This window comes from Vipera berus, assembly GCF_964194415.1.
Source record: "Vipera berus genome assembly, chromosome: 5".
In the NCBI taxonomy this organism is placed as follows: domain Eukaryota; kingdom Metazoa; phylum Chordata; class Lepidosauria; order Squamata; family Viperidae; genus Vipera; species Vipera berus.
The window spans coordinates 53,863,509-53,876,205 of record NC_138207.1 but is presented as its reverse complement, the minus strand read 5'-3'; the positions used below and the strand labels follow the sequence as shown (position 1 = coordinate 53,876,205).

At 51.0% G+C, this 12,697-nt stretch overlaps 1 protein-coding gene across 1 annotated transcript in view; it reads left to right on the top strand.

Annotated features, from left to right (window-relative positions):
• Positions 1 to 12,697, top strand: part of LOC308668562 (guanylate cyclase 2G-like) — a gene marked incomplete at both ends in the record, with an annotated part of 51,746 nt that overhangs the window by 32,301 nt on the left and 6,748 nt on the right. The window contains 2 exons of the mRNA XM_081328567.1: positions 10,935 to 11,006; positions 11,752 to 11,920. Of these exons, the coding sequence (XP_081184693.1) occupies positions 10,935 to 11,006; positions 11,752 to 11,920 (241 nt within the window). The remainder of the gene's footprint in view (positions 1 to 10,934; positions 11,007 to 11,751; positions 11,921 to 12,697) is intronic.

Genomic DNA, 12,697 nt, shown 5'->3' with positions numbered 1-12,697 from the left:
ACAGTTCTAATTCTTTCAAAAAAGCAATCCAAAAGTCTTACCATTGGTCTGTCCATTTGGATCTGGTTTAGAACAACAACAAATGAAATGATAAGTCAGAAATGAAATTAAAAACAAATAAATATGATGTAATTTAATCAACAGAAATAAAGAAATGCAATGCAATGTAATCAAATGTAATCAGAGATGTAACAAAGCAATTGCAGGTATTTGTAGTGATGAAAATACAGAATATAAATTGATGCATAGATATATAATTCTATATAATAAATCAGATGGGGGCTGCAGCCAAGAAATTAAAAGACGCTTGCTCCTGGGGAGGAAAGCCATGGCAAATCTAGACAGCACACTAAAAAGCAGAGACATCACCCTGTCAACAAAAGTGCATATAGTCAAGGCTATGGTCTTCCCAGTTGCAATGTATGGCTGTGAAAGTTGGACCATAAGAAAGGCTGAGCACCAAAGAATTGAGGCCTTTGAACTATGGTGCTGGAGAAGACATCTGTGAGTCCCTTGGACTGCAAGGTGATCAAATCAGTCAGTCCTAGAGGAGATCAACCCTGACTGCTCTTTAGAAGGCCAGATCCTGAAGTTGAAATTCAAATACTTTGGCCACCTAATGAGAAGGAAGGACACACTGGAGAAGAGCCTAATGCTGGGAAAGATTGAGGGCAAGAGAAGAAGGGGACGACAGAGAATGAGTTGGCTGGATGGAGTCACTGAAGCAGTGGGCATGAGTTTAAATGGACTCCAGAAGATGGTAGAGGACAAGAAGGCCTGGAGGAATGTTGTCCATGGGGTCACGATGGGTTGGACATGACTTCGCAACTAATAACAACAACATATAATAAATAAAATATCTAGATGTTGGGATGTAAGTCTGTCTTTGGAAACAGAGATGTTGTGGAGGCACAAATCTGGATATGTAGAATCAACTTCTGATTTAAACTGTGTCTTTTACTAGCATTGATTTTCCAGGCTATAATAATTGTGTCTCAACCAGTTTTCAAGCGACATTTTACCATACTGGCATTTGATAGACAAGAGCAGAAATCAAAAACTAAAGCCCTAGACTCTGTATATTAGGGATAAACAAAAAATTCTTGACTCCTGCAAGGTATCACATCAGCGAGCTTTCTCTGTGGCCTGCTAGAGTAGGGTGTCAAACTCACAACGTCATGTGATGTGTCGCAACATATCACGACTTTTTCCCCATTGCCGGCAATGGGGTAGGCGTGATTTTGCCATGACGCATCCAGCCCGTGGGCCGGCAGTTTTACATCCCTGTACTAGAGTGTCTTATGCTTGGTATTCCTGCAAGGAAATTATGATAATGAGCTCAATCAGAATAAAACTGTCATTGCTGAGTAGAACAAACTGAGACATTAACATATATAATGTATGGCTAAACGTTGTACTCCAATCTTTGCACTAATCTTTTAATTGGTTATCGACTGCCCCACTGGTGTGAGAGACCAGTTGGGGTAGGCTTGGCCTGGGACTCTTTGCTCTCTCCACCCCAGGTTGGACTCCTCAGCCGGAGTGAGAGGACGGCTGGGGCTTCCTTCCTGACCGCCATCTCAGGTGAGAGCTGAGCTGGACTAGTGGATTGAGAGACATACCCACCGGACTCAATATTATTCCATCTGAATACCATCATTCCATTGAACCACCCATTGTAAATATTTGTAATCTTTGCCCTATGTGGACATTTTTTTGTTGCATGGTTTGTTACCGTTACTCTGGAGCTGATCTGTATGCCCTCAGGGGGGTTCCTCCCTCTTGGGCATGACCAGCCGCCTGTTTCCACACTCCCCTTAATGATGAGCCCAATTGTTGGGACTCCGAGAGGTGGCTGGGCTTAGACAGGGGCTGTTGTGACTCAGGGCCAGCCTGTGGGTCCGGCAGCCGGCTCAGATGTCTCGGATGACTCAGATGAGGGGGAGGAGGAGGGTGTGGAAGACGAACTGGCTGATGACGGTTTGGAGGCTTCGCAGAGCCCCCAGCTGGGGCCCTCTTCTCAGCTGCGTGAGCCCGATAGTGCGGAGGATGATGACCCACAGCTGGCCCTGTTCAAGGACGCCCGACGCAGGAGGCAGTCGAGCAGGACCAAACAGAGAAAGGCTGTGGGACTCCTCGGAAGGAGGCACAGGGAGGCCACGCCCTGAACTCTAAATAAAAGGAGTGTTTGGGGAGGGGCTGGTTGCTGAAAGCAACCCTTCCGTTTGAGGATTCAAGTTCCAGTGTTTTTGTTTCTTGTTCTGTTGTTTGAGTAATAAATCTTGGCAGACGCTTTTCAGCCTTAGACGCTCTCCAGTCTCTACTGTTTGAACAGGGGTTTGCCTTATTGCAAGGCCGGTAGCAGGCTGGTTCAGAACAGTTTGCTTTCAGCCTCCCACCCCTTACTACTACGATGGAGCAGCTACGTGCCGAGAATGCTCAGCTCACCCAGCAACTCACTTTGCTGGCAGCTCAGGTGGCTCAACTGCAAGCTCAGGTACATGCTGCACCCCCACCCAGGAGGAAATGTCAGATAGCAATGCCGGATAAATTTGCTGGCAATCCAGAACTGTTTCCTGCCTTCTTGGGACAATGCCAGCTTTTTATCAGCGTGAGAGCAGCTGATTTCCCCACTGACCGGGATAAGGTGGGATTCGTGTTAAGCCTTCTGTCGGGGGATGCAGCTCGTTGGGGCACGCCTCTGCTGGCACAACCTAGCCCTTTGTTGGATAACTTTGGGGGGTTTTGTGACCATATGCGCCTAATGTACGAGGACCCAATTAAGGCGCAGACTGCCACCCGACGCCTGAAAGCTCTGAGGCAGGGTCAGCGCCCCCTACAGGCCTATATCAGCGATTTTCGTCTGCTTAGCCAGGATTCCGCCTGGAATGAGGCTGCGCTCGTGGATGCCTTCCAGGATGGATTGTCGGAGGAGATGTTGGATGAGCTGGCCCGTGTGGACATTCCCTCAGACCTGAATGGGCTGATCCATCTTTGTCTGCGGATCGATGCCCGGCTGCAGCAGCGAAAGAGTCGCCGTGCCACCCCACAGACCCCTGCCGCCCCTGTTGAGCGTGAGCCCCCAGTCCAGAGGGAGGAGCCAATGGAGCTGGGTGCCGCCAGGTCCCGTCTATCGGTGACGGAAATGGACAGATGACGATCGGGGGGTTGTGTTTTTACTGTGGGGACCCTGGACATTTGGCTGCTTCTTGCCCAAAGAAGCGTCAGCGGGCATCAGTGACCAAGCCTGCCCCGAGAAAGTCCCCTACTTTGCTGTCGGGAAACGGCCCGAGCCCGATCTAGACGGTGTGATAGATCGGGCGACCCACAACGACCACACCGAGCGACGCCGTTCCGACGGTGCCTGTGAACCTCCACGGCATTTGATTTTGGAGGCACGTCTGATCCTTCCTGGCAAGCCAGAGGGGATTCCGGTCCATGCCTTAATTGACTCTGGGGCTACCACAAACTTTATGGACTCGGCCTTCGTGGCCAAATGGGCTGTTCCCCAGTGTCCGGTGGATCCGCCCATGCTAGTGGAGACTATAGATGGTCGAGTGCTCCTGTCCGGGCCTATTACGGCCGCCACGCAACCAGTGTGTATGGCCATCAGTTCCCATGTGGAGGCCATCCAGTTCTACATCACTTCGGATCTGCACTTCCCCGTGGTCTTGGGACTGGCGTGGCTCCGGGCGCATGATCCACAGATCTATTGGTCTCAGAACTTGGTCACCTTCCCAAGTTTGCAGTGCGTGGACCACACCCGCCATATCTGTGCCGGCCAGGTGGAGGGTTCCCCAGGGGTTTCCTTGCCTCCTGAACTGTCCGACTTTGCTGATGTGTTCAGCGAGTCAGAGGCGGATCAATTACCCCCGCACAGGCCCTATGACTGCTCCATTGATCTAGTCCCTGATGCGCCTCTCCCAGTGGGGCGTTTGTACTCCATGTCGGAGCCCGAGTTGGCTGCATTGCGGGACTTTCTGACAAAGAATTTGGCTCGCGGTTTCATCCGGCCCTCGTCCTCGCCAGTGTCTGCGCCCGTGCTCTTCGTCAAAAAGAAGTCGGGCGAGTTACGGCTTTGCTGTGACTACCGGAAACTCAACGCCATCACGGTGCGTAACCGTTACCCGCTGCCCCTCATCCCCGAGCTCTTGGACCGACTCCGGGAGGCTAAGATCTTCACGAAACTGGACCTGCGTGGAGCTTACAACCTCGTCAGGGTTCGGCCGGGTGATGAGTGGAAGACGGCGTTTGGTACTCGCTATGGACATTTCGAGTACACGGTGATGCCGTTTGGCCTGACCAACGCCCCCGCTGTGTTTCAGCATTTTATGAACGACATCTTTCGGGATCTGTTGGACCAGTTTGTCGTGATCTATCTGGACGACATCCTGATTTACTCCCCGTCGCGTGAAGTGCATCATCAGCATCTCCGTCAGGTCCTGCAGCGCCTCCGGGAACATCGGCTGTTTGCCAAGTTGGAGAAGTGCCAGTTCTACCAGGTGACCATCGATTTCCTGGGTCACCGCATTTCTCCTGAGGGCATCGCCATGGAGCCGAGTAAAGTTGAGTCGTTGCAGAGTTGGCAACCCCCGCGTTGCGTGAAGGATGTTCAGCGACTTCTTGGATTTGCCAACTACTATCGAACATTCATCCCTGGCTTTGCTGCCTTGACAGCCCCCCTCACCCGGCTCCTGCAGAAGAAGACTCGGTTCCAGTGGAACGCACCCGAACAACAGGCGTTCCAGGCTTTGAAGGACGCCTTCATGAAGGAGCCCATCTTGAAGCATCCTGACCCGCAACGGCCGTTTGTCGTGGAGGCGGACGCCTCCGACATTGCCATTGGGGCCGTGTTACTCCAGGCAACGACGCCCAGCGGTACCCTTTTCCCTTGCGCGTATCACTCTCGGAAATTGAACCCCTCGGAGCGCAACTATACCATCTGGGAGAAGGAGCTGCTGGCCATCAAGGCGGCGTTCAAGGCTTGGAGGCATCATCTGGAGGGGGCGCGGCATCAAATCGAGGTCCGGACGGACCACAAGAATCTGGAAAGCCTGCAGACCGCTCGGAATTTGAACCAACGCCAGATCCGGTGGTCCCTTTTCTTTGCGAGGTTTGACTTCCGGGTGCGGTACATACCAAGCGGGCACAATCAGAGAGCGGATGCTCTGTCCAGGAAGCCCGAATACACCCGAGTGGAAGACAAGCTTCCGCCCAGGACAGTGATCCCTGTCGAGTCTTTTGCTGCGGTGCGGGAGCCGGTTGATTTACGGGCTCGGATCCGGGAGGCGCAGCAGCAGGAGGCGTGGGTGGCTCAGCGGAAGGAAGAGGTGGGGCCAGATTCGCCTTGGTCGGTCACGGATGGACTTTTGTATTATCGTGACCGGCTCTATGTTCCGGGAGGGCCACTCAGGGGACTCGTCCTCAGCCAGTGTCATGATAACCCGGCTGCGGGGCATTTTGGCCTGTTCAAGACTCTGAATCTGGTCTCCCGTACCTTCTGGTGGCCCCGAGTCCGACACGACGTCCAGTCTTATGTCACCTCCTGCATCCCATGCAGGCAGGCCAAGTCAGCGACAGGGGCCCCGCCTGGTTTACTGCAGCCTTTGCCAACACCCAAGAGACCCTGGGGGGCTGTGTCCATGGACTTTCTGACGGATCTACCCCCATCCTCCGGCTTCACGACAGTGTTTGTGGTGGTGGACATGCTGACCAAGATGGCGCACTTCATCCCCTGTCGCGGCTTACCGTCAGCTCGCGCCACTAGTCGCATGTTCATCCAACAGGTGTTTCGGCTGCACGGCCTTCCCAGTTTACAGCCCGCTTCTGGCAGGAGTTGATGCGTGCGTTGGACATTAAGGTTTGCCTCTCGTCCGCGCATCATCCTCAAACTGACGGGGGTACCGAGAAGGTCATCGGTATCCTAGAGCAGTATCTGCGCTGCTACGTCAACCTGCAGCAGGACAATTGGGTGGACTATTTGGCCATAGCCGAGTTTGCCTTTAACAACTCGCAGCACACCTCCACGCAGATGACACTGTTCTTGGCCAATGTGGGTTATCACCCCCGGTTTTTCCCCCTTTCTCCCGTGGACTCACCGGAGCCGGCAGCGAACGACTTCATGGCGGAGTTACAGGCGATCCATCGGTTGGTGCGACGGCAGCTGGAGAAGGCCAAGGCCGACTACAAGAGGTTCGCCGATCGGTCGAGAAGGGATACGCCTCCACTATCGGTGGGGGATCGGGTCTGGCTGTCCACCAGGAACCTACCATCCACACGGCCGGCGAGGAAGCTGGACCACCGTTACCTTGGACCGTTCCCAGTCGAGGCTGTCATCAATCCGGTCGCCTATCGTTTAACTCTGCCACGTTCCCTGCGCGTGCATCCCGTCTTCCATCAGTCCTTGTTGGTCCCCGAACAACCGGCTTGTCCACTTCGCCAAGCGGAACCTCCCCCATCAGGACCTCGTGATGGAGGCAGCACCCCCGAGTACGAGGTCGCCAGCATCAGGGATTCCCGTTGGTTGAAAGGTCGCTTCCAGTACCTGATCGAGTGGAAAGGGTACGGGCCGGAGGACTTCACATGGGAAGACGCGACCGCCGTTCATGCCCCTGCGTTGGTGACTGCTTTTCACGAACAATTCCCATCCCGACCGCATCCGGATCGGCAGCCCCGGGGGAAGGGCCCTGCGGTGCGGGATAGTGTTGTGACTCAGGGCCAGCCTGTGGGTCCGGCAGCCGGCTCAGATGTCTCAGATGACTCAGATGAGGGGGAGGAGGAGGGTGTGGAAGACGAACTGGCTGATGACGGTTTGGAGGCTTCGCAGAGCCCCCAGCCGGGGCCCTCTTCTCAGCTGCATGAGCCCGATAGTGCGGAGGATGATGACCCACAGCTGGCCCTGTTCAAGGACGCCCGACGCAGGAGGCAGTCGAGCAGGACCAAACAGAGAAAGGCTGTGGGACTCCTCGGAAGGAGGCACAGGGAGGCCACGCCCTGAACTCTAAATAAAAGGAGTGTTTGGGGAGGGGCTGGTTGCTGAAAGCAACCCTTCCGTTTGAGGATTCAAGTTCCAGTGTTTTTGTTTCTTGTTCTGTTGTTTGAGTAATAAATCTTGGCAGACGCTTTTCAGCCTTAGACGCTCTCCAGTCTCTACTGTTTGAACAGGGGTTTGCCTTATTGCAAGGCCAGTAGCAGGCTGGTTCAGAACAGGGGCCTTGTGTTGAGACACATTAAGAGGCCCCTGATACATTTTTTAGCCGGTTATTTTAAAAGGTTAGAGAGGGGGAGGGATAGTAGGGTGGGGAGGGAATTATTAACCGGCGCTCAGTCTGGGCCTGTTAGGGGTCCCGACGAGATGGGGTTGGGGGAGGTGGTTGCTGGTTCTGTGAATGTTGGGGTGGGGCTTCAAATCCCCACGATGATAGGGAATGGCAGCAGGTGGTTGCATGGAGGGCCACATCAACATCTGGGATTGCGGCCCCGCTGTCTGCTTGCGGTGGCGCATTCCGACCCTCCGGTTAGCACCCTTTTGCCCGGGGATGAGGGTGATCAGGCCCCTAAGCTTAGTCTGGCTTATTTTAATGCCAGATCCGTCGTTAACAAGGCTTCCCTCATTCAGGACTTGATCGAGGAAGAATGTGCGGATCTGGCGTGCATCACGGAGACTTGGTTGGGCTCGGAGGGAGGGGTTCCTCTGACCGAGTTATGCCCTCCAGGTTTCCGTGTGCTACACCAGCCATGGGCTCAGGGTAGGGGTGGTGGGGTGGCGGTGGTTGTCCGGGAGACTTTATGCCTGAGGGAGACCACCATTGTCCAGATGGCTGGGAGTGAGTCCCTCCTCCTGAGATGTGGCCCTCGGGCTCAGTTGGGCTTGTTGCTCACATACCTGGCACCCAGCTGTGTGGCAACAGCCCTGCCCGAGCTGCTCGACACCCTCTCAGGGTTGGTGGTGGAGTTCCCCAGGCTTATAGTTCTGGGGGACTTCAACTTGCCTTCACTGGGAGGGTCGTCTGAGTTAGCTCAGGAGTTCATGGCTTCCATGACGGCCATGGGCCTGATCCAAGTGATTCAGGGCCCAACTCATGTGGGGGATCACACTCTCGACCTGGTGTTCCTGTCTGGACAGTGGTTGGATGATCTGGGAGGGGGTTCACCAACCATTGTTCCCCTGTCATGGTCAGATCACCATCTCCTGCGGCTGGTCTTCCATTATGCCACCCCCCACCGCTGGGCTGCGGAACTGACCAGGTGGTTCCGCCCCAGGCGCCTAATGGACCCGGAACGGTTCCAGATGGCGCTTGGGTCTATACCCACAGCCCAGTCAATGCCTTGGTGGATGCCTGGGAAAGGGCGGCTGCCAGGGCACTTGACTGTGTTGTACCCTTGCGACCTCTGACCCGGCACAGATCCCGTTGGGCTCCATGGTTCTCTGCGGAGCTCCGGGAGATGAAGCGTCAGAGACGGGGTCTAGAGAGCTGTTGGAGGTCCAGCCGATCCGAATCTGACCGATTGCAGCTAAGAACCTTTATAAGGTCTTATCTTGCGTTGATGAGGACGGTGAAGTCTAATTACTTCGCTGCCCTCATCGGTTCCGCAGATAATCGCCCGGCCGCCCTGTTTAGGGTGACTCGCTCCCTTCTTAACCAGGAGGTGAGGGAGGATCCCTTACAGGGACGAGCCGAGGAGTTTAGTCATCATCTGGCGGACAAAATCACTCAGATCCGGGCCGGTCTGGACTTTGACTGGGCAGAGTCTGACGTGGAGGAATCGGACGGTCTTGAGCATGTTATCTGGACTGAGTTCGATCCTGTTTCCCCTGATGATGTGGACAGGATCATGGGGAGGCTGAGCACCACCACTTGTTTGTTGGATCTGTGCCCCTCCTGGCTGGTTTATGCGGCCCGGGAGGAGACACGAGGCTGGTTCCAGGCAGTAATAACTGCTTCTTTGAAGGAGGGTGTTTTCCCTGCCGCCTTGAAGGAGGCGGTGTTGAGACCCCTCCTCAAAAAGCCTGTCCTGGACCCGGCTGTTTTAAATAACTATCGTCCAGTCTCCAACCTTCGCTTTTTGGCGAAGGTTGTTGAGAGTGTGGTGGCGCATCAGCTTCCTCTGTTCCTGGAGGAAACTGATTATCTTGACCCGTACCAATCGGGTTTCAGTCCCGGATACAGCACGGAGACGGCATTGGTCGCACTGGTGAATAATCTCTGGCGGGCTCGGGACAGGGGTTGTTCCTCTGTCCTGGTCCTATTAGATCTCTCAGCGGCTTTTGATACCATCGACCATGGTATCCTACTGCGGCGTCTCAGGGGGTTGGGAGTGGGAGGCACCGTTTTACAGTGGTTCTCCTCCTATCTCCTGGGCCGCTCACAGTCGGTGTTGATGGGAGGGCAGAGACCTACCCCGAGGCCTCTTGTTTGTGGAGTTCCTCAGGGGTCGGTTCTCTCGCCCCTCCTGTTCAACATCTATATGAAGCCGCTGGGTGAGATCATTCGTAGTTTCGGGGTGGGGTATCATCAGTACGCTGATGATACCCAACTTTTTCTTTCCACCCCGAACCAACCCAGCGATGCCCTCGCCGTGATGTCCCATTGCCTGGAGGCGGTCCAGGTCTGGATGGGGAGAAACAGGCTTCATCTAAATCCTGCCAAGACTGAGTGGCTGTGCATATCGGCATCTCGGGTTAACCAGACCATTCCACCTTTAACGATGGGGGGTGAGGTGTTACCCCCCGCTGATATGGCTCGCAGCTTGGGCGTCCTCCTTGACTCCCGGCTCAACTTTGAAGATCATATAGGAGCCATGACCAGGGGGGCTTTTGCCCAGGTTCGCCTGGTGCGCCAGTTGCGACCCTATCTGGACCGAGATGCCCTACACACAGTCACTCATGCGCTCGTGACCTCCCGTTTAGACTACTGCAACGCTCTCTACATGGGGCTGCCCTTGAGGACCACTCGGAGGCTTCAGCTGGTGCAGAATGCGGCCGCGCGAGTTGTGATGGGGGTTTCCCGATACTCCCATGTAACACCTCTACTCCGTGAGCTGCATTGGCTCCCGGTTGCCCTCCGGGTGAGATTCAAGGTGCTGGTGATGACCTATAAAGCCCTAAATGGCGAGGGTCCGGGATATCTGAGGGAACACCTGCACACTCCCTTCGTCCAGTGTGCTCCCACAGTGTGGGTCTTCTCAGGGTGCCACCGGTAAAAGATTGCTGGCGGATAACACCCAGGGGGAGGGCCTTCTCAGTGGGTGCGCCTGCCCTTTGGAACCAGCTGCCAGTGGAGCTTAGGACTGCCCCTGACCTCCGTTCATTCCGCCGGGACCTGAAGACCTGGCTCTTCGAGCTCTCTGGCCCAGGCTGAGAATTCTAATTTTAATTTTAACTGGGGTTTTTATTTGTTCAGGAATTGATATAATTTTTAATTGTTTTTAACATTTGTATTTTTCATTTTAATCACCCTGTAAACCGGCCTGCGTCCTTCGGGAAAGGGTGGTAAATAAATATAATAAAATAAATAAATAAATAAATAAATAAATAATTCATTTCCTGTATAGATAACTAGGTGAAATGGAGTAGGATCATATTTTTTCTTTTGTTCTCAGTTCAGTGTTCTGAGGCCTTAAAGAAGATTATAAGATTTATTTTCTGTTGCCATCATGATAGCACAAATTGATTGAAATGCCCTAAGCTGAGCAACAGCAAAGTGTTGCATGCAAGCATAAAGTTATAACTTAGACTGTGCTCTTAGTTTTAAATGTAAACATTTTGAAATTCTGGTCACTAAACTACATTATGATGAACTGATATAAATAAATCATGCAGACCATGCTTAAAAACATTGAGAGCTTATATAGAAAGACACATGGAATAGCTTAAGGATAAACTGCATTAACAAATCCAACCCATAAGATTCTTGTGCTGATTCTCTTTCTAGGATGTTTTGTTACATTCTGCTATTGAACTGGATTGGATTTTCAAAATCTCTTTTGCCTATGACATAGTCAACGTAAGTATGGGGTAGAAGAATCATTTTGTATTACAAGGACAATTTGAAAACTGCTGATTAGTAAAGTATAATGAATACGAAATAAAACCAGAGACCACATTATCTCTGTTATGTGACAGCCACAACAGTATTACTCTTTCTTTGTGTGTGTTTGTGTGTGTGTGCGTGTGCACAGGCGCACAGGTGTAGATGTAGAAATGGGAAAGAATGGCTGTGGGTCTTAATTCTATACTTACTTCAGATCCTAATTCTAAGAACAAAGAAAATAAAGGAAAACGGTTATTTCCCTTGGGCTAACCATTATTGGGTTGAGTTATATTTTTAATAAATGAAATTTTTATTCTTGGTCTCAATTTGGATATTTAAAATTTTTATATATCTAAACCTGGGATCTGCGAAAAGGGTTATAAAAACAAAGTCCATATTTCTAGACAATTATCTATATATTTATTTCTAATGTTGACCTCAGAAACAGATTAGGCTAGCAATACAGGAAAAACAATGCTCTAGAACCAAAGCTATAATAGACTATATTATGTTTAAGGACAATCAAAAACTGAAATCTTGCTGTTGCTGTTCGTGGTGAATATTATATATTGCTAACTTCCTTTGTTTAGTGTAATCTACTGATTATTGTAGTATCATACAATTATTAGTAGATTATTTTCCCTATCATACTAATATCTTTGTATTTCTGTATTCCTTCTCTCTCACATAAACATACACTCTGTATGTTTATTTTCAGGGTATGTTCTTCATTCACAACAGCCCTCTGAAATCTCATGGAAACCTAAAGCCTACAAACTGCCTGGTAGATAGTCGCATGCAAATTAAGCTGTGTGACTTTGGCTTATGGGAACTTAAATACAGAAGAAACTCTAAAATAATATCAGAGGAGGAGACAAACTATGCTGGTAAGAGCCCTATTTAATTAGGAGTCTAAAGAGCATCAACCATCTAAGCACTTAGTCTGTAACATCTCAGTATTTAAATATTTTGAAAAAAACATATTGAGGTTATCGTGTGCAGTAAGCAGATATGTCCCTAGTTTGATCACTGTATTGCATAATTTGTTCTCAATGGCAGCGACTCCTCCCCCCCAACCTTTTGGGCACTAGGGACTGGTTCCGTGAAGAAAGGTTTTTCTGTGGACTGGAGGGGGTGTGGTTTCTTGTGCTGCCTGCATCTCATGGATGGGGCTTTACTTGGGGACCTTTGTTCTATGGTATAGAATATGATGCATTACTTATACCCTCCCAGGTTTCTATGGGGGGTAAATTAGACATTACCCTTATCATTCAGACTATAAAATGTAATGAAAGCAGACACTGCTTGCTGTGGATGACACAACCCAATGCTCTTTCGTACAGGCATGTAAAAACTCCAAAAGATAAACTGAGTGCCTGAGAAATTCCAGTGTGAAATTCCCAATCCATTCTTTGGACTAAAGTACAGCTTATGTACCCATAGATTTTTACTTTACAAAACACTGCAAAACAGTGCTCAATAATCTTACAATTGCTATATAATTAAATTATATATAATTGCAGAAGTAAGCAATAATCATAAAGAGTTACTCCTAACGGTCACCAAACTATCCCACATTTTTTTCAGACTTGGGGTAAAACATAGAACATTAAAAAGACTGCTTTAGATATAATTAGTATTTGAAACAAGAGCTCTAAATATCT